This window comes from Anas platyrhynchos, chromosome 5, assembly GCF_047663525.1.
Source record: "Anas platyrhynchos isolate ZD024472 breed Pekin duck chromosome 5, IASCAAS_PekinDuck_T2T, whole genome shotgun sequence".
NCBI lineage: Eukaryota > Metazoa > Chordata > Aves > Anseriformes > Anatidae > Anas > Anas platyrhynchos.
The window spans coordinates 33359979-33380082 of NC_092591.1; the positions used below are offsets into that span (position 1 = coordinate 33359979).

At 41.4% G+C, this 20104-nt stretch overlaps 1 protein-coding gene and 1 long non-coding RNA gene across 2 annotated transcripts; one reads left to right on the forward strand and one right to left on the reverse strand.

Moving 5' to 3' along the window:
• The first annotated feature begins 511 nt into the window (after positions 1-511).
• Positions 512-14307, forward strand: LOC101791375 (uncharacterized). Its single transcript, XR_011809672.1, has 4 exons — positions 512-841; positions 3231-3267; positions 3832-4058; positions 5274-14307. It is a non-coding gene; the product is annotated as an uncharacterized lncRNA (long non-coding RNA).
• Positions 14308-15568: 1261 nt separating this feature from the next.
• Positions 15569-20002, reverse strand: OIP5 (Opa interacting protein 5). The gene is made up of 5 exons (XM_038179350.2): positions 19594-20002; positions 19452-19518; positions 18841-18963; positions 18209-18290; positions 15569-17463 (listed from the first exon to the last, which is right to left on the reverse strand). Exons 1-5 carry the CDS (start codon positions 19862-19864, stop codon positions 17296-17298), a joined length of 711 nt encoding a protein of 236 aa, XP_038035278.1. The 5' UTR covers positions 19865-20002; the 3' UTR covers positions 15569-17295.
• Positions 20003-20104: the final 102 nt, after the last annotated feature.

Below are 20104 nucleotides of genomic sequence, written 5' to 3' on the forward strand. Positions count from 1 at the left end.
TGAGGGGCCGCAGGGCCCCCTCAGCGCCTGGCGGCCCCTTTAAATCCCCTCAGAGGTCAGCGGAGGATTCTCCTCCGGCCGGCCCCGCCCGCGCGGCTGCAGCCACTCGCTTGGCAGCCGTGTGCCCGCCGCGCGGCCAATCGGAGGGGGCAGCCTCGCGGAGGGGTGGCGATCCTCCGCGATGGACGGCGCTGCCGACCAATCAGCCGCGAAGCCTGGCGGGCGACGCGCGGGAGCGGCGCCCGATAGGCTGGCGGCCGAGGGGGCGGGCCCGGCGTCGCCTGGGCGCCGCGAGCCCCCCGCCGGGTGGCCGGGGTGAGGAGGGGAAGATGGCGGCGTGAGCGCAGCGGGCGGAGCGGCCGGGGCCGGCCGGGCCCCGCGGCTCGGGCCGCGCTCAGGTGAGCGCCCGCCGCCGCCCGACGGGCCGGGCGGGGGCAGCGGGCGCGGCCGGGCGGCTCCCGGCCTCCCGCTGCGCTGGGGGCCCGGGCTGCGAGCGGGGCCGGCCGCCGCCCTCACCCCTCAGGGGCCGGCCGGGAGGGCCGCGGGGCTGCGGCGCGCTGAGGGGAGCGGGGGCAGCGCGGGGCGGCTGCCGGGGCTCTCCCTGAGGCAGCGCCGGCACGCCCGGCTCTGGGGCGCCCTGAGGTGCTCGGGCAGCGTGCTCGGAGTGCCCTGCGCCACGGAGCGGTGCCGGGCGGGTTCGTGTTGTGAGCGGGGCTCCCTCCTGGAACCGGAGGGGTCAATCCAGCGTGGGAGTCCGTGTGCTTTATGTCTTAGAGCAGCTCTTGAGAATTCTGGTTCATCGCGTTATCCTGAGTGGCTGCGTTTTCAGTGTGAATGTCAGGTAAAAGTTAAAAAAAATATATAATTAAAGCACCTGAACGAGAAGCACAGCTTCAGATCCTGAAGAGACGTGGTCTGTTATCCTACATAACCGATAAAGAAGGTGTTTGTAACTGATAAAATAACGCAAAAGGAACGTAACAAGTGTAGTTGTGGCAACTACTTCTGAAAGCAGTAGCCACTTATGAGAAAAATTTCTAAAGGAATATTTTACCGTGTGCTATATTACATACCTATTCCTAGTGCTATGTTATTCACCTGGTAATAGCAGCTCGGGGGCAACACAGCATTAAGGCACAGTGTGCTGCTGCTGGTGAATGCCTACTTGTACAGGTCTGCATGTGAGCTATTAGAATATGCCAAGGGATTTGCTTTTGGCATGTTACATACAAAGATAACTCTGCTTTATGCTATAGTTAGAAGAAGAATAAGCTGTCAACTGTCTTTCATGTGAAGTTGCACAGTATTTTTAGCAGTAAGTAAATACACTTGGATTAATATTTATTCTTAATTGCTTTGGATGCTTAAGAACTGTAAGAATTAGCATCAAAAAATAACCAGAGTTTTCTGTTACCCTGGCTATGTCAAACCAACTCTGTTCACTGCTTTAAAATTCTGCTCACAGTGCTGTGAGCCTGTGCAATACAGAGATTTGCAGGAGTAAGCTGTGTCTCTTACGATGGTAACCTCTCATCTCAAGGGTGTCAAAAAGCAGGGGCCAACTAAGGCTAAGCATTCTGCCTGAATCCGTGAAGAGTCTGGAGTCTCTCTTGAACACCTCCCACGTTCATTCTTAAAAACTAGAAACGGAACGAGGTTTGAAAGGAGTCTTGATGTGTTGGTGGTTAGCTGAATGCAAGATACAGAGGCCCACACAGTCTTTGGAGGATTGATTTTAAAAAAAAAAAAAAAACCTCTCTAAAATGGGATGTGCAGGTAGGGATGTTTCTTTGCTTAAACAGTGTTCAAAGAGCCCTTTGGTGTGTGTATTGTGGAATAGGAATCTCAGCTGTAAAATGGTCGTCTCCTGCTGTAGGAAGTATTATTATTATTCCTACCCTATTGTGCTAAAAGCATAGGAAATATGCATTGGAAACCTCATAGGAGGAGAGGGTGAATTTGTTTAAAATAAAAAGTGAAACAAAACAGGTTACAGTGTGTTAGGCTCATAATCTCATACGCAATGCCCAAGACATCTATCTGCCAGCCAGGCATCATAGCAGAGGTGTTTAAGCCATGTGTCCAGCAGTCAGGGGCCCCTTGCAGAGGACAAGGGACATCAGCGTGTCCTCTGGACTCCCAGGTTGGTGACTTCTGTGTTCCCGATAGGCCCTCGTTTACACTGTTGGAGGTGACAGTGACCTGTGTCTCCACCCTGTCCCTCTCTGTCCTTTGTATCCAGGTCTGTGCATCTTCTAAAATTGCAGGGGGACGTGCTGGGGTTCAGATGAATTGCTATGTGGGGTCCTGGCAACACAAGCCCTTCTGAGAGTCCTGTCCCTCTTCTGTGTCTCGTTTGGAGCTTCCATGCCCAGGCACTCCCTTTCTTTCTCCAGTTCTACTACAGTTTGCTCCAGTGCTGCATAGAGTGGATTTAGATACCTTTTTAAAAGTAGAGAGAGAGGTGGGGGCAAGTGACAGCGTGGAGAGGTGACAATGGGAAATTTTTGGAACCATTTTGGAAAGCCAGGTCCGTTGGATACCTTCAAACTGTGTTAGGGGTGTGGTGAAACTTAGTAGCATAGTTGCATACTTTTCATTGTAGTATCCCTTCAATTTCTCATGTGCTGGTTGTGTCAGTAGATTGACTTTATTTCCCCCCTAAAGTTCATGGAAATTAGCCTATAGTTACTGTAGAGCAGAAGAAATATGACTGCCCTATAGGTCAAAACAAGACTTTAGTTATTTTGAAGGTGTAGAATGAGTGAAAGAAAAGCTAACTATTCAAAGATTGGCACTGGGAATTGTCTCATTTCCATCAGCCTGATATGTAAGCTTATGTGTGATGTATAACTGATAATTATCAAATTAATTTTTTTGTGAATTGTTTGGTTCCTTAATGTCTTGAGGTCTCATAGTGCTTGTCAGGTTCTTGGGGGAGGACTTGAATTGGGTGGGTGAGAACTGACGACAAGAGGATGGAACAAGAAGATCTTGAATCTTTGCTAGTTAGGTGTGACTCACTTGACCATCCTTTTCCTTATTCTGAAAGAGGAGCGTGGCTGTAAACATTTGAAAAGTAACATCAACATGTTTAATGTAGACTATCTGACAATGTTAGCTGGTTCCCAGAAAGTATAGATAATCTTCTGTGCCTTGTGCATGTAATGATCTGTTATCTGAAGAGCTTCCTAGATACAAATTTAATTTGTTAATCTCTTTCTCTCTAGGTGCCCTGAAGAGAATGTTGAATGGTGAAAAACAATGGTGAGTAAAGCCATAAGGTTATGTAGGTACTAAATACACAGTATTAAACTTGTCAGTTTTCTTTCCCTTCCCCTTCTTTTTTTCTTTACCAAGAAATCAGTTACTGAAATTTTATTCTTTCTTAGGACACTCAGAGAACTGGAATGCTGCCACAGTGTCAACTTTCAGCTTGTGCTTGACTTGAAATAAACCTTTACTTAACTATATATATTTTAACAAAAATAAATGCTTTGAAAGTTACAAAACACCTGTTCCATGCTGTCATTTTACTTTGCTAAGAGACACTAATTGTGCAATTGCATTAGCTTAGAGTAGTGATCTTAAAGGTTTATTATTTGTTAAACACTAGGAGTGGAAGAACAATAATGTAACCAAATGTCAGTTATCAAGTTGAAGAAAGTAAATTCAAAAATCCTAAGGATAACGATCAAAGTCTAGAATTTCAATTTATTTATTTATTTTCCCAGTAAATTAAGCAAAGATATTCTGGTAGTTAAGGTATATAACAGAGTGTTATATTCTGTTCTTGGCTCTGCTACAAACGTTTTACATGTTTTGTTGCAGCTCCGCAGGTCTGCTTTTCCCCATCTTCATATCAAGAGTAAGACCCATCAGCATGGGCATGGATGGTCAAGCTTATGATCAGCTGAAATATTTGAGTGCCTCGGAGAGCAAGTGATGGTGACATGTGGTGTTTTGCCATTTCCATAGTCTACTCACTACTTCTAACACAGGAGTTGAAAATTATCACCAGAAGATTATTTCTGAACTTGATCAACTAAAGGATTAAGGTAATTAGAATAATAAAAGGAAGTCAATGAAAGGCCAGAGAAAAGAGAGGAAGGAGATAGAAAATATGATGTGTCCTCATGCACTTATATTTGAGAAAGAAAAAACAAAGAAAACATTTCCTCTTTCACATCACTCGTTGTACAGGAGAGTGGTAGGTTTGTTGTTTTTTTCTTGGCACTATGCAGAATTTCATTCATGTTACCTTCTAATCCAAGCTGGCATCAAACTTAAAGGAAAAAATCCATGTCTTAACAGTTTCTGTGACTAGGCAGTACCAGGTGTGCCACTGGTGAAAGGCCAGGAGGTCAGTGACAAGACAGCGGTTGTTGAAGTATGTCTACACTGTGGACAAGAGGGGAGAAATAGGTAAAAAAAAAAAAAAAAAAAAAAAAAAAAAGGACCTAATCTGTGGATTTTACAGCTGTCATAAGTGTGTTTTTCCTCTACAGTACTGACAGCGTTGTAGTAATTAGGTGATTGTTTGTAGTCTCTTTGAATTGTGACCCACTATAGCAGAACTTATTCTCTCTGTGTGCAATGCCATTACACATTGTCCTATCGCCTCTTTTAGGTACTGGAGGACCATTATAAGGTCTCCCCAAAGCCTTCTCTTCTCCGGGTTGGGATCAACTCTTTAACAGGGAGCATAGTGTTAGGACAAGGGGTATATTCAGAAGAAATTCTTTACTCAGAGGGTGGTGAGGCACAGGAACAGGTTGCCCAGAGAAGCTGTGGCTGCCCCATCCCTGAAGGTGTTCCAGGCCAGGCTGGATGGGGCTTTTGGCAACCTGGTCTGGTGGGAGGTGTCCCTGCCCATGGCAGCGGGGTTGGAACCAGATGATCTTTAAGGTTTCTTCCAATCCAAACCATTTGATGATTCTATGTGTGTTCAGGTGATACCTCACATTGCCATGTTACGTGTCAGAGCCACAGTTATGAAGCCTCAGAGCTTGTTAACACCAGTATATTTTTGGGTGCACTGCTTCTGAGTAAGCATATAGTTCAGCATCTCTGTAGTATTGCATTAGCCAGCTTATGGACATACACAGTTAGATATAAAACCTTATAGAACAGGGGATTATTGCAGTCTGTGAAGCCAACTTTTTTTTCTGTTAGACTCATATTTTTAAAGTCATGAACCAGCAGGCATTTTAATGTCAAATGTATTTTATTCTGTTTCCTGACCTCTCCTCTCTTTCATTTTGGAATTCCAGATCCTTGCTGAAATTTAAGAAGATGATAGTCCTGTTGCTTGCTCGTAGGCTGTGAGATGTGGACATGTCTCTCCTAGCAAGCAAAAACTTGTCCTTCACTTCCATGGAGCTGCACGAACAAAGATCTCTTCACTTCCTGCGTCAACCATCTCACCCAATGCTTAATTCCCCAGATGACTTCTCCCACAGAAGCAACCCTGCTGCTGTATCAAAACTCAAAAGCAGAGTAACAGAAATCAGCATTTGTTTCCCTGAAGAAATGTCTTCTGTGCCAGCTCTTCATCCAGCTTTCTGCATTCTGTTTTAAAATGAGAAAAACTTTGAAATCAGATGGAAGTGGAAGCTGATGTTCTGATATCTATCTCCTTCTTCATTTTAGGAAGGATAAGTTCTTCACTGTGTCATACTGGAATTCCTGGCATATATAGTGTCTGCATGCATTGCCATGCCAAACTTGACATGTATGAAAAGTTTCAGCAGGAAACGAGGACATATTTTCTGCTCTGACATACAGAAGAAACTTAGCAAACAATTGGAGAAGTCCCATTACAGGTATTTTGTAGCCCAGGAACCTGGCTTGACTTTGTAGATAGATGTCTTGATGTCAACTCACATAAAGCAGCTAATGCAGAGGAACAAAAGCAGAATCACCTTGTCTGTAGCGTGTAACAGCATCATCCCAATCTGTGATCAAAATGTAGATTTGCATGTGTAAACCCACGTAAGTGCTGGATATGAAGAGCTTGCACCAGAAGGAGAAATTACTCTGCACCACTTCATTTTTAGCAAAGAAAAATGAAGCTTTAAAGACCTTCAGGGTTACAGGATAATGATTAGGTTTGTGTTACATCATTCTCTCCTTTTGGCTTTTTATAAATCCTTAGCAGCAAAAGGAACATTCTACAGTTGAAAAGATGGGGCAGAATTTCTTTCTTTATTTAAAGAAATTAACTGGTGGGATGGAAGAGACCGGAGGTGTAAAGTTGCGGTTTGTCCGCTCAGCTTCCTTTCCACAGTTTCAGCTTTTCATACTGCTGATGGAATCAGATACTTTTTATTCTTCTGTGACTGAGAACTGAGATGACCTGTATGTTTCCATCATCTAGGCCTGGTAGAACGAGCTGGTAGCCATGTAAGAGGTATGGCTAGACTGAGAGCAGAAATGCTTAGGCTGGGCCTTTTTCTGGTTCCCCCTATTCCTTCCCAATCTAAGGCGCTATCTGTTGTTCTTATGTTTACACAAGATTCTTTGTCTACATCATTTGTGATTATATAGGATATTCTCGATCATTCTGAGGTGGGAGTTTGTACTGTTCACATGCTCCTTGCTGTGGTATGGTATATGGCAAGTAAGGTTTCTTGGCAAAAAGAAATCTCCATTTCAAGTCTGGAGCTCTTACTGCACCTTAATCCACACTTGTGATTTAGAAAATGTGATTTACTAGCTTAAAATATTTTAAAATTCGGATCAAATAAAGATATATAGGTTCTGTTAATAGGTTTGGGGAAATAATAGCATGGTTGGGGGGTGGAGTATTTTTTTGTTTTGCTTTGTTGTATTTTTCATTTTAGAAAACTGCTGGAGAGAGCCAGACAGCCTGAAAATGGCTGAAAAAGCCAACAGTTGAAATCCTTCTTAAATCTTTATGGTAGATTGCGAGGGCAGCATTGCGATACTTAAAATGTAGTGGAATTTTATGGGGACCACGTTCCACAGCAGAGTAAGGATGAGTGTTGGTGGTGATCCTGGTCTTTGGGGTAAAGTTAGATCTGTGTATAGACTTGCATTGTAACAGTAAGATTTAATGACAGCTTTACCCATTGTTTGTTTCCAAGAAGCAAAGATCAGACATGAAAGCTAAGGAGAGTAGGAAAGGCACTGTGTATCAAAATAATGCCAACTGTAATGAGCAGAGAGGTGCACTAAAATTGTATGCAACATTGCAATTAGCTGTTTCTTTTATTAGTTTAGATGAGTTAACGTTAATCCTGGTGAGGCAACCACCAACTTGACCTGATTTCTTTTAAGAATATAGGATGTCTTTGCTGAAAATGGTCTGAATTTTCTGGTTTTAGATGCAACTAGAAAAGCACACTTAATTTTAGGTCCTGCTTTTGTTGAAACCAATAGGATTTAATGTAGATGTCTGTAGAAGCAGGATCCATCTCTAAGTGATGGAAAATACTGTTAATATCATAGGATTATATGTTGTTGGAAGGTATCTGGTATAGGAAACATCTGATCCTAAATGTGGGAAATTCCTTTTCTTCCTTTTGCCCATACTTGTCCTTCTGACATTAGAGCTAGCAGTTGTTTCTTGCATAGCTGGGTGACAAAATACTTGGGGGACAGGAATGTATTTTTATCTTCTGTGGATATGTACAAAAACTAAGAATTTTTCTGACTAGAGAGTGGACAATTCATGTTACTTGATTTCCACATCCATAAGAATAACCCTCAACATTTTGTAACCCTGCATTGTAACAACAACAACAAAAAACCTACATTTTTTTCCTGACTCCTAACCCAGATAACGTAAGAACATAAGCTTTCAAGTTTACTTCTAGAACATAACGTTTTTAGCAGGGCTAAAGATCTGTGGCTTTCACAGAACCAATACTCCAACAATGCATGCCCAGAAGACCCCCACAACCGTACCTTTCCAGCCAGCTTCTTTATAAAAGTGCTGCGTTAGGAAATGCTGCCTCAGCCTACCTACTTTTTCTTGCTCCACTTTTTCTCTATGTTGGTTGGAAATCTTCCCATGTGAAAGATTACAAAAACAAGGGGCATGTGCAATAGATCATATATATATACATATATATATTTTAATACTTGTGGACAAAATGATGTTACAAGTTGTTTGAAAACAACAAAATCACCAATGTCTTCCATTTTGAGATGTGTATAGTTCCATAAGCATTAGTGCTTTGTAGCAAACAGTAGTGCCATGTTAGGATCAGTGCATGAGCCTAGTAGTATTTTTACAATTTCAGAGTGACAAATTTATTAATAAGCAGTGATGATAATGTAATTAACAATAGAAAGGATACAGTAGAAATATCACAAACATGGTCTAAATATGCAGTATCCTCCCTGTGACAGTGGTAATGCTATCTTTAGAAAGTGAATGCATTCACTTAATGGGCTTCATAGAGTCATAGTTAACTTTGTTTTTAGTATTTCTGTCCAACTGCAATAGTAAACTAGTGTATGTAAGCGTCCAGAATTCTCATCTCTGTCACCAGTGGTTCTTTTCATTTCAGTCTTTGTTGAAGGTGTTTTCTTCTATGAGCAGCATTTTCCATTTAATTACTACCCATCCTACGATATACTCAGAATTAAGAATGTGATAAAGAATTTGTGTGTGTTTTGTGCACATCACTACTACCTTAATATTATTTACAAAATCTGTTAAGTAGAAAAAAAAAAAAAACACAACACATCCAATTACATAATTATTAAAACCAGTTAAACATTATCCTTTTCATCTACTAAGTTAGTTACTGGTTGCAAAATGCTTTTCTTCCAATTATAAGTAGAATACTTTTGTCCGTTATTGCAGGAATGGAAAACCTTTTTTTTTTTTTTTTTCTGAAGTCCGATTGAATCTTTTAACACCTTTGGTGGATCCTGCATTTACACACATCTTAATAAGAGAGAATATAATAAGATTAAGGGCTGTTGAAAACCAACATTGCAGACTGCATCTGTTCAGCAGGCTATATCTAGTCATAGATTCCCCACCCCTGTATTGTTGAGAATTCAATATCCTGTGTTTTGGGTAACTTCCAGTATTGCTTTCCAGCTCTAATCTCAAATTTAATAACTTACGTCTCTCCCTCTGCTTTTTTCAGACGGAAAGTTTAGACCAGGAAATGTTCAAATGATTTAGCACGCAATGGGCAGCTTGGACTGGTGAAATAAGAGACTGGTATAATTCCTGAGATGAGTGATGCTCTGTGGATGGCATTCTCTCATTTCCTAGGAAAAAATAAGTCTTATTTGATACCAGTGTTGCTCTTCACACATTTCTTTTACAAGAACAAAATTCTCTGTCACTTTAGAGAGGATACTGCATCTTTTTTCCCTGAGACCTGCCTGTAAATGGCCACTAGGAGGAGGGAGGGAATGGGTAGCTTGGTTTTGTAATTTTAATAGGATGTATCTCTAAAGTAATTAATCAAGTAGCATGTTCTTTGGTGCAAAACCAGTAATCCTTGCAGAGTTAATGTATGTAACAAACCCCCCACCCCGACCCTCTGCATATAATAAGTTTCCAAGAAAACTGGGTGGTTGGGCCATTTACAGCAGAGCTCTGGGGGACCTGTGCTCAGAGTTAGGTTCAATTCTGAACAGAAGTAGCTGTACCATTGAATAAAGTAGTTTAGTGCTTGGGAGAATCAATTGAAAAATACCTCTGAAACTGGAATGCAAAATAGCACAGTATGTAGGGGGAAGAATCCCTGATGCAAACAAAGCCATAAGATGATTTAATAAGAAAATAGAACTTTAGTAGCAATAACTGTTTTGCATGTGATAGTAAATAACTTGCATTAGCAAGACTGTACAGTAGAGTAGGTGGGTAATAACCAAATAAGTTTGTGGCGCTCTGTGCTGCAGGGAGTTGCATGAAAAGTCTCTTTTCCTAAGATGGGTGAATTCCTCTTAATGTTCCTCTCATTGGAGGGAATTTGGCACTTGAATACTTAGTTAATGAACCTGATATTAAAAAACAAACAAACTGTTTAGCTTTGTCACACATCTGAAGCACTGTCAGTGAGTGCTGGGGGAAGCGCAGACAGTTCTTTCTGAAAGGGTAGCTTGTTTCCCTTTTTTATAGTCTAGCACTTGCTCAGTTTTTCTGAGGGGAAACTAAACCCTTCCAAATACTGGACTGTGGAAAGAACTTGGTTCTGAAGTTAGAATGCATTTTATTGCAGGTGGTACTTATTTTTGTTTAAAAAGAACAACCTGAAATAGCGACAGGCCTTTAAAAAAAAAAAAATTAGATAATATTTGACACTGAAAACATCTGTTCATCCCAAAGGACAATTGTAGGATACTAAAAATGTTACCCTGCAGCAAAAATAATTTTAGACTTGCTAAACACTCTGTTTCAAGCCATTGATTTCTGTTAATGCCTGAAGTTTTGCAGAGACAAGTATGGTGAAGCCTCCGATAACAGAAAGGGATATTGATCTACAGCTGTAGCCTCTGCACCAGCAAAGTATCTGCGATCAAAGGGTTACATAGCAGAGCCCCAGAAGTGCTAAAATGTCCATAGTTGATGCTGTTTTCCGTGCAGATAGGTGGTCTGTAGAGACAGCATGGCCCAGCAGATAATAGTGTGTTCCTAACAGAAGTGTTACATCAGAAGTTTAGATCTATCTGGCTAGATTTCTTCTAGAAAGTTGAAGGAGTTTGGAATGTAACTTCCAGCTGAAGGGAAGCCTCTGATGTTCTGAAATTCCATAGGTGAAGCCTTCTGGCTCTTTGTAAGTTGATAGTGGGACTAGTAAGGGCTGTGAGTGTTTCTACAGCATAATGTAATTAAGATAAGCATGAGCATATCTAAATTAAGTGTAGGCTAATATGTGTATGAAAAGCTAACTGATCTGGAAAATTATAATCAGCTTAAATTCCAGCTATTGCATTATTGATAAACTTGGAAGCTGGCCACAGGGAACCTTAATTTGATTGTGATCTGATTACATTAAATAAATTATAACTTTCTTGTAGTCTGTGGTCAGCAAGTACATTTACATAATGAATTAATAATGAAAACATGGTCACGTTCAGACTTCAAAAGTATGAACTTTGTGGCTGAGTAGAAATTTTCAAGGCTTTATTCATTTAGAGAAGGGGGTAGGAAGGGAAATGGAGACTGATGTAACCAGGCGAGCTATCTGCGTATTCTTCCCAGTTCAGATTTAATAGTGATCTGAATTCCATGGGGTACTATATTAGAAATCAGTATTCACAGCCACAAAGGAAATCCCATTGCCTTTCAGCTGTCATACTATGGCATGCCTTTTGCTCCAAACCCCTTGATTTCACTGCTGCTAAAACTAAGTAGCAGTGCTACATGCTCCCACACTGCAGTGTGGGTTATCAAAAGTGCAGTGACCACTACTGCCATGACCCCGTTGGCATTACTGAACCTGAACGCAGGTGATACGTGTGGGTACTGTCCCTTACCCAGTGGTTCTGCTGTAGAAGATCTAGCCAGTACTTGCGTTGGGAATTGCAGCTTGAGGATTGCAACTTCTGCAACTGAGCATAATTACCAAATTTAGGACCAAAAAAAAAATGGTTTGCAGACAACTTGATAGTGAGTGACAACAAATTGTACTGTGCTTCAGGACATGGACACTTTATGCAAGGGTTACATTGACAAGAGCTGACAGTGGTTTTGAGCAGAGAAGGGTGGAAGAGAAGAGTTTTTGATGGATAACCAATTTTACCAATAACAACTTCCCTAGGAAAGAGTTTTGTCTTCCTTCAAAACCTAATAATCCTGCTTGCTGTTCAGGTACAGAGCTGCATAAATGGCAGTTCGAGTTAGATTCCCCTGCTTTTCTTTTACTGAATGATCCAGCGTATTGCCCCTATAGCACTTTGACTGGCACACAAAAGCCAGCAGTCGAACCAGGGTGTCTCATTTAACAGTGCAGAACGCTACCCAGGAATTCTGCTTTCTATTCCCTTTCAGTCTGCTCAGCACTCATCTCCTGAGTTTTAGAGAAAGCGTAGGTGACGTAAGCAAGGAGCGTGTTTCCGTCTCTGAGCCTATGTACCAGGTTATAGGATAGACAGATTCCCTAAGGCTTTACATTTAAGGTTAAAGATAAAAGGTAACTTACTGTTCAGTGTGTCCTGTGTAAGTCTTATCTGCTTCTTTCCTCTTCCCCTCCAAACGAGTGTGTTTGCAGGTCAAATAAAAGAAGGCCAGTTTGTGATGCCTTAGGCATAAAGAAGTGCATGGAGAAACTGAAGGAAAGTGGCACAGGCCCACAAACCAAATCTTAGAGCTAGTATTCTAATTATGCATGATTCAAAATGTCTAGTGTAATGTAGTTATTACCAGTAAATTGAGATATGCATTTATACATAACGAAGCAATAGGAATTAATATACCAATAGCTTGAACTTCCTGCTTTGATTCTCAAACTTTTATTCTCAAACTGTTTTTTTTTTGTCGTTATTTTTTTTTCTTTTTTTTAGAGAATGTGCTGCCTCTGTAGAGAAAGGGGCAGAATGTATAGATAGGGACAGAAGCATGGCACCAAAACTGTAAATCAGGAACCAGGATCAGCAGAACTCGCCTTTATAACCTCTTGTCTGGTTCATTTTAGTGCCCTGAGCATGTAAAAAGCAGGGCATGGACTAAGCATGTTTAAGGGCGAGATGAGGTTTCTCACCTGCTGCAGCTGTAGCAAGGAAAAGGGTGCAGAGTTTCTTTCAAGGTGCAGGGGGGGAGCAACTGGTAAAACCCACGGTAACAGAAACAACGGACTCAAATTGAGTGTAGTATTTGCCAGACAGTAGGTGATAAGCTTGTGCATAGAGAAATTATTTGGAGAAGACTGAAATTAATAAGCACAGTACAAATATTTCAGGTGTTGAATAGCTTTTTAATAGACAGTATTTTCAGGTAACTCTCTAGCCACATAGGCAGCTGTACTGAAGCATACTGGTACCAGCCAGCAATAATGGCACCTGCAGGAACGAACCTGAAAATACTGGTAATCTTGTATATTTTTTAAGTTCTTTGACAAAGAGATTTTTAAAAACAGAAAATGAGATTTGATCACTGAAGGTCTTTATCTTCTGCAACACAGGTTGCAATATAGTCTTTTTTTTCTTTATTTCACGTATTAAATAAAAGGGAATTTGGGTGCCATTTTTCCGTAAACTTTTACTGTGCTCTCTGTAATATTTTCCAAGTCTTTTAGTGGGTACTGCAGTGAATTTCTGCTGGCAGTTTGAAAATAACATAGAACGTGTGGCAGTGTCTACGTCACTTACACTTTTCCTAGTTTAAAGTATTCAATCACAGAATACTAGCATGTTACTGCAGAACTCCATACTTTTAGCTTAGCTTAATTTTGTAGGTGGGCTTAACTTGTGCAGAACACTTCTCCATGTACAGAGGCTCAGTCCCCTTTCTTAAGCAGAAAGAGGAAGTGTCTTGGAGGAAGAAATTGTGTGTCAAGTTAAATCTTGATCATGCTTCGTAGCCAAGCATCCATAAAGCACCATGATTTGGGTTTAGAATGTGGGCTGTGTTTTTCTCATGAATGCTTTCTAGATATACAAGAATTGCCAAATGAAGATAGGAATATTATTAGAGAATATTTAACTATTTTACAGTATCAAAGTTAGGTTAAATGAAATCCTTTGAGCCAACTTCTTCAAGCTAAAAGGGAATCTATTTCTAAAAAGGGTTTAGCGTGGCAGTTAACCATGGCCACCTAATGCCTAGAGGATATTCTTTTGAACACTTCATGTGGTTTTAAACCCTGTTACATGTTTTCTTTTGTGTGGTGAGTAAGCAGTTGTATCTATTGTTAATGCTTATCCCTTTCAATATAAAACCTGGGGAAGTAAGCTATTTTAGGACTTTAGTGAAGATATCCTCCTTTTGAGAAATACAACAGCAAAGGAGAAGTATTAATAATAGTTTCTTAAAAATTATCTTAATACTTAAAGTGGTTAGAGAAGACTTCTTATACTGAACTTTTGATGGCATTGCTCACATGGGCTAGTGGAGATTACTGGTATCACTACATACTCCCATTGCACACATTTTACATGGTAACAGTAAAAGAATGTTTCCCTGCAAATTCTGATTTTTTTTTTCCAAAAGGCAGCTTGCTTTTATATCTATGCATCTTTGAGGATTTCAAGATAAGATTTTATTCTTTTGACGCTGTAAAGAGGAACTGTTTAAAAATGAACTTGGAAACTCTGCACCTGTATACAAATTTTTTTAGCAATAAAGCAGCACAGGCTGAGAATGCACTAAAACCTGGTGTGTCATTTGTTCAACAGAGAGATTAACCAAGGTACAATGCACCGTGTCTTCATTGAGGTGCAAACTGCTTCCGCTTCTGAGATGTACTTGCTGTGCCTTTGACAAAGCTTAACAATTTGAGCTAAACTTGCATATGTTGAATATCAGCTTTGGATCCAGCTTTTTCAGCAATTTTCAGACACAAGTCTATGACTTCCCCGAAGGCACCTGAAGAAAAATTGGCACTCCACTCAAGATGGGCAACTCACAAATAGAAGCTTCAAAGGTTGTTTTAGATGGTAGCAGGAAGCTTTTGTTGCTTGCAAGGTAGACCACCTAAAAGGAGTAACTCTCAAAACTGTTTCACATATATGTGGATTGTTTATAGTTTTGGCAGCTCAAATTCCTTTGGTGGTTGGCATTTCACAACCTACAGGGAGGCACAACTTTCCTTGCTGCTGAAAGCAGTTCTGGGAAGTGCTGTAACACAGCAGCAAGATGCCACCTCATGAGGACTACGCTGAAGAAGCCATGGCTCCCAGCACCATCAGCTTTCCAAAACCTCTTACGAGATTGCTGACCCTTATGTGAGCTTATAAAAGATTCACTGTGTGATTGCTACTTCTGTAACCTGCTATACCACCTTCATTTGTTCCATTTTCTGCTTGCTTTTCTCAGAGAAGACAGCTGCTCGTTAGCTCACATAGAATAAAGAGAGCTGTAGCCTGACCTTGAGATGTGTTTTTAAATCAGGTATTTATTTAAAGAGAATCCTTCCTTCCTGAGCCAGACTGGCTGAACTGAAAGTATCAATACAGCCCTCAAGATGCCTAGCTAGAGGAGATTAGGTTCCACAGTAGGGAAAAAAAAAAAATTCACCACTCAGGTGTAGATTCAGGTGGAATTTGAATCCGAGACAGACTGTAGGATCAAAATCTGAATCAAATCTTTTAGGAAGAAAAGTTTAAGCATCACTTAAAACCTAAGACTACAGTTTAAGTTGGTGTCTTAGTAACTGTTAAGCCTAAACTACTGAAGATGCTGTTGCACTTATTTTGCATTTTGTAAATTAAGGTGGGTTGCTTCTTGAAACAGGTTTTATTTAGAACTCTACTGCTGTGAGTGTCAGCAGATGCAACGGGCAATAGTGCCAAGAACCATGATTTGACAGACACAAAGGACCGCAGGGTGACTCACTGGAACTGAGGTCTTCCCAGTTCAAAGACTAGTGAAATACAATTTAAAAGCTTACAACTCACACTATTACACAAGATATATATTTCTGAATTTCAGCATTTTTATTCTTTAAGTAGTCTTTACAACAGTAAAGATAATATAAAAAAAAATGCAGCTGACACCTTTCTTTTCCTCCTAGGGGTGCGTACTTTGTTAAATAAAGGAAGACAATTTTACGCTTATTACACACAGTAGAAATGTGAAGTGTATAACAAGAAAAACATCGATGCAGAAACCAGAATGAAAGGGCAGAAGTGAATAGTACCATTACCTACCATGTTTCTTGGACTGATACAACAGAAGAACTGACACTTGAAAAGCAACACAAAGGTGAAGTTTTACAAAGGAAAACACTTACATGAGATTGGAAGGATATTTGCATGAGGTGGGTTTAGTCACAAAAACCCAGTTAAAGACAAAGATGCTGTTAAACATAATACACAAGATTGTAAAATCTTGGTTCTTAATAATGAGTATGTATATATATCCAAACTTTACATGAATGTACAGTGACAACTGTTAAGAAGAACAGCTCTCCAGTTAAAGGTTCAGGCTAGAACACGTTTTGGAGAAGATGATAACATTAGTCATTACAGGCAATGAAGCAGATCTTACTAGAGTGTAACATTTATTTCAGGTAGTTACTTTTGATAGCCCAAATTTAGCTGTCATTGAGAAGTGCTGCATTTCTGTGCTTACACCTGTCACAGTTGTAAAACACTGATGATGATAATCATCATTTAGAGAGCAGGTACTGTTAGAATTTAACAGAGGGAGCTGCTTTTCTCCCAGCAGAATAGCTCTTGATACTGTTATTGCTTAATCAGAATAAATGGAGACAATTGAGGACTTTTAATCAAAAACCAGCACACTGAACATAAGTAGTAGCATAAATACCAGCTGTCCACATAAGCCTGCAAGGTGCCTTGCAGTGAGTCTCATCCCCTCTGCTCCAAGCCTGATACAGGAGTTATTTATTTGTAAAATAAGGCCATGAAGTACAGAGAGAACTCGTATCATCAGCAACACAGTGCAATCTGCCAATCACATATGGAAGGCAGAAAAAAGGCAATGGCAAACTGAATCACTGGAATTAATCTGATCAAGTAAATACAACCCTCTCCAGACTGCTACATGAAGCTATTAATTTTTACAGACAGTTTCAAAAATCAGCCCTTTAGGCAGCAGACGGAGGAGGAAAAGGACCCCCCAGTCTTCCAACAAACAGGAACTGGGGACAAAGATACTCTGTCTATGTAACTAGGCGTAAGTAGCCTTCTTTCTTTTCCATCAAATTACTTTCTAGATGTTTGGAAAAAAAGCACAACCCAATCAAAAAGCAAAGCTAATAAGTACCCATTAGGTAACTTTTACAAGACATCTCAACAGGCCATGGGAAGGCAGCAGGAAGATCATCACAGCTTCAGGAGAGCAGTGTTCCTGTGATGGACCAGAAGTAAAAGGGAAGAAAAGACTGTTCCTTGCTTTCACAGCTTCAACCCCGGACGGAAAGGCTCACATCTATCAAAGGCAGTGGCTCACAGCCTAAGCTTCGTGGAGCAGCCAAAAGCTACGTGTTTCTCTGAGCATAGCTTAAGAACGTTAGGTTTTCAGCTGTTCCCCTCAGAAAAAGAGGTGCATTTAAGTCCCAATTCTTTCTGTATAGAGACAGAGCAAATGATCAGCTCTCTCAAACCTGTTCTGCTGCATTATTTCCTCATAACGAACAAACTCAGTAGAGATGTAGAAACGGCCCAGGTAGTTCTTCAAAATGGCCTATTATTTTTGGTCTTGACTATTGCATATCCTGGCATTAGGGCAACTGCATCTGATGCAGAGCCATAGTTTTGTGCCATGTTCTTTTGCTTCAATTCCTCCGTCTTCTTTATCAGCAATTCTAGGCGCATGTGGACCATCACAAGCTTTTCTTTCAGCTAGAAAAAAAAAAGTACTAGTAAAACTAGAGAAAAATGTTATTCTAACACTGGATCTTTGAACAATCCGCCTATCTGTTATGATAACACACTTGAGGATGACAAAACTTAAGTAATGTTGTGGGCCCATTTTCATGCTTAGAAAGGAAACCAAAATAAATAAATGAACAAAAGGAACAAGTAAGCATATAAACACCCAACGCATTGGCTGTCTCCTACACACAGTAACTGTATTTGAACTATGGGACAAACAATTTACTAAGTTATCAACTAACCATATTATATAATAGAACAACCAATTTAAATAGCAAAAAAGAAGAGAGGATCTTGTATCGTCTCTGAAACTACAACTTGATGTTGTTGTGCTGTTTTGAGTTTACATAGCTGTAAATACAACACTGCTAGAATCCTTTTCAAGTTAACAACAGAGTATTACATTTTTTTATTATTATCATCATTCAATGGTGACTTTTCAATTCCAGGGACAGCACAAGTGGTAATATTTAGAATCATTTAGAAAAACATTATTTTTGTTTTCAAAATGTAAAGTCCCATTCCCTCATGACAGCACTGAAGTAGCACAGAACATATGTATTCACTAAGAAATAACCTTTTGTCAAAAAGTTAGATAGAACTTGGTAAGTTCTAAGCATTGCAAATACGGTAATTGTATTCATATTTTTGGCTAATATCCAAAAATAGTATTTCTTGCTATTTTCCATACAAAGTCATGTAGAAACCTTACTTTCCCCAGTTGTTCCTTTAGGGTCAAAGCAGGAAAATTCACCTTAGATGCTTCTATTGTTATATTGTTTTTTAAAAGATAGCTAGAAAACAAATAGGGAAAGGGGAAAAAAAACAACAAGAACAACAATTAAAAAGCTCACACAATTGTATTCCTTGTTTATAAAGATTATTTAACAAGATTTTAAAACAGATATAAAATTATTCCCTGAAGTACTCCATTGATTACGAAAATATTAAAAAAACAAACAAACAAAAAAACAACAATATGTTACTTTCAAATCATAAGATCCCCTCATTACCAGCTAAACATAATTTACAGTTTCTATAATGAAGTCCATTTATCATGGAACTGTTTTGATATCTTACATTAGTTAAATGGATCTAGAACTGAAGGAGATTTCAGCACTGGAAACAACTAAATTTAAACTTTGATGTAATGTGAGGACATTCAAAAAGTTTAAGGCAAATCACATGGAGTCATGCCAAAACAAACGATGTAAACACAGAGAATATTAAAATCCCACATCAACGCTCTCAGTCAAAAGTAAACTGCAGACTCGTCGTACATCCTGCTTTAAAAACTTGCAAATTCCCATGAAATCCCTGACCATCAACATCCAGGACACTCACCAGAGGATGCTCTCCTTGAAGAAACAAAATAAGCCTCGGAGATGAGCCAGGTTACTGAACGCAGAATAAAGAATGAAGCCCACCATCGAGCCACACAACCGACAGTATAATGCATTGTAGGCACTAAAAGGAAAAATGGAAAAATAATGTTATTAAACAAGTTATGAAACCATGGATACTGGGGAGATGTCACAGGACATCAAATCAAAATTTCATCGGGACAGTAAGACAGAATATAGTGCTTTATGCTTAAATAATACAGAGTGTACGAATATGGGAAGTTGGGCATGTTGTCTAAGAAAATCTGTGTAATAAGTGAAATTGCAATTAGAAAGAAAAATCCACAGCGCATCGTCTCAAAATGAGTTAGGTTGTAAAGATCAAACGCGATAATGCGGTGAAATAGATTTAAGTTGTAAAGATCAGGTGTGGTGCGTGGTGAAATCGGGGCGATGCCTGCACCTCTGACAGGCGATGTGAAAGCTCCCCCTGCCAGCGCCGAGCACCGCCTCGTGAGGAGGAGGCAAACAACCGGGTTTTTACCGACAGCGCTGTTTTATCGTGACAGAAAGCAGCAAGAAGAGACCCGGCGAGGCGGCCGCGCTACGCACCAGCCCAGCAGGGCTCCCTCCAGGCCCACCAGCAGCGCGTCCTCCCAGGCCACGTCCCCGGTGACTCCTGAGGAAAGAAGAGAGACGCGGGAGCACCGCGCCCTGCCCTGCCCTGCCCGCCCCGCTCCGCCCCGGCACTGACTGAGGCAGGCGAGGAGCCCGAGCCCCCGCTCCTCCTGCGCGCACAGGTGCAACGAGTCCGCCAGCACCGCCCGGCACCCGCGGCACTGGAACACGGCGCAGTCCTCGGGACGCAGCCCCCGGCGCCGCAGCGAAGCCTCCCCTGGGGATGGGGATGGGGCCGGGGCCGGGGCCGGAGGCGCTGGCGGGGCGGGGGGGGCCGGCGGGGGCCGCTCCGCCGTGATGACGCCGCCGAGCAGCGGCTCCTGCAGCAGCCGCCGCCGCACCGCCATCTTCTCCCGCCCGGCGCTCCAGCGCGGCGCCCCGCCCTCCCCGCCTCGCGATTGGAGCGCGCTCGGGGAACGCGCGCTGCTATTGGGCGGCCGGGCTGTCAATCCTCGCTGCTCGGAAAGGGCGGCCCCGCGCCCGCTCAAGCGGCTCCTGAGCGCGTTTGAAAAAACCGGCTCGGAGGCGGCCGCGCCGCTATTGGTGGCTTCCCCTCCAAAAAACCCGCCCCCTCCTCCTCGCTCAGC

What these genes read in the sequence shown, in the direction of transcription:
- OIP5 (XM_038179350.2), bottom strand. Translation starts at nt 19,864, where the DNA reads ATGGCGGTGCGGCGGCGGCTGCTGCAGGAGCCGCTGCTCGGCGGCGTC. An exon ending in TTCAAGGAGAGCATCCTCTG is followed by an intron (nt 18,291 to 18,840) that starts GTGAGTGTCCTG and finishes TTTGTTTTCTAG; the next exon opens with CTATCTTTTAAAAAACAATA. An exon ending in TAAAGGAACAACTGGGGAAA is followed by an intron (nt 17,464 to 18,208) that starts GTAAGGTTTCTA and finishes TTTTTTTTCTAG; the next exon opens with CTGAAAGAAAAGCTTGTGAT.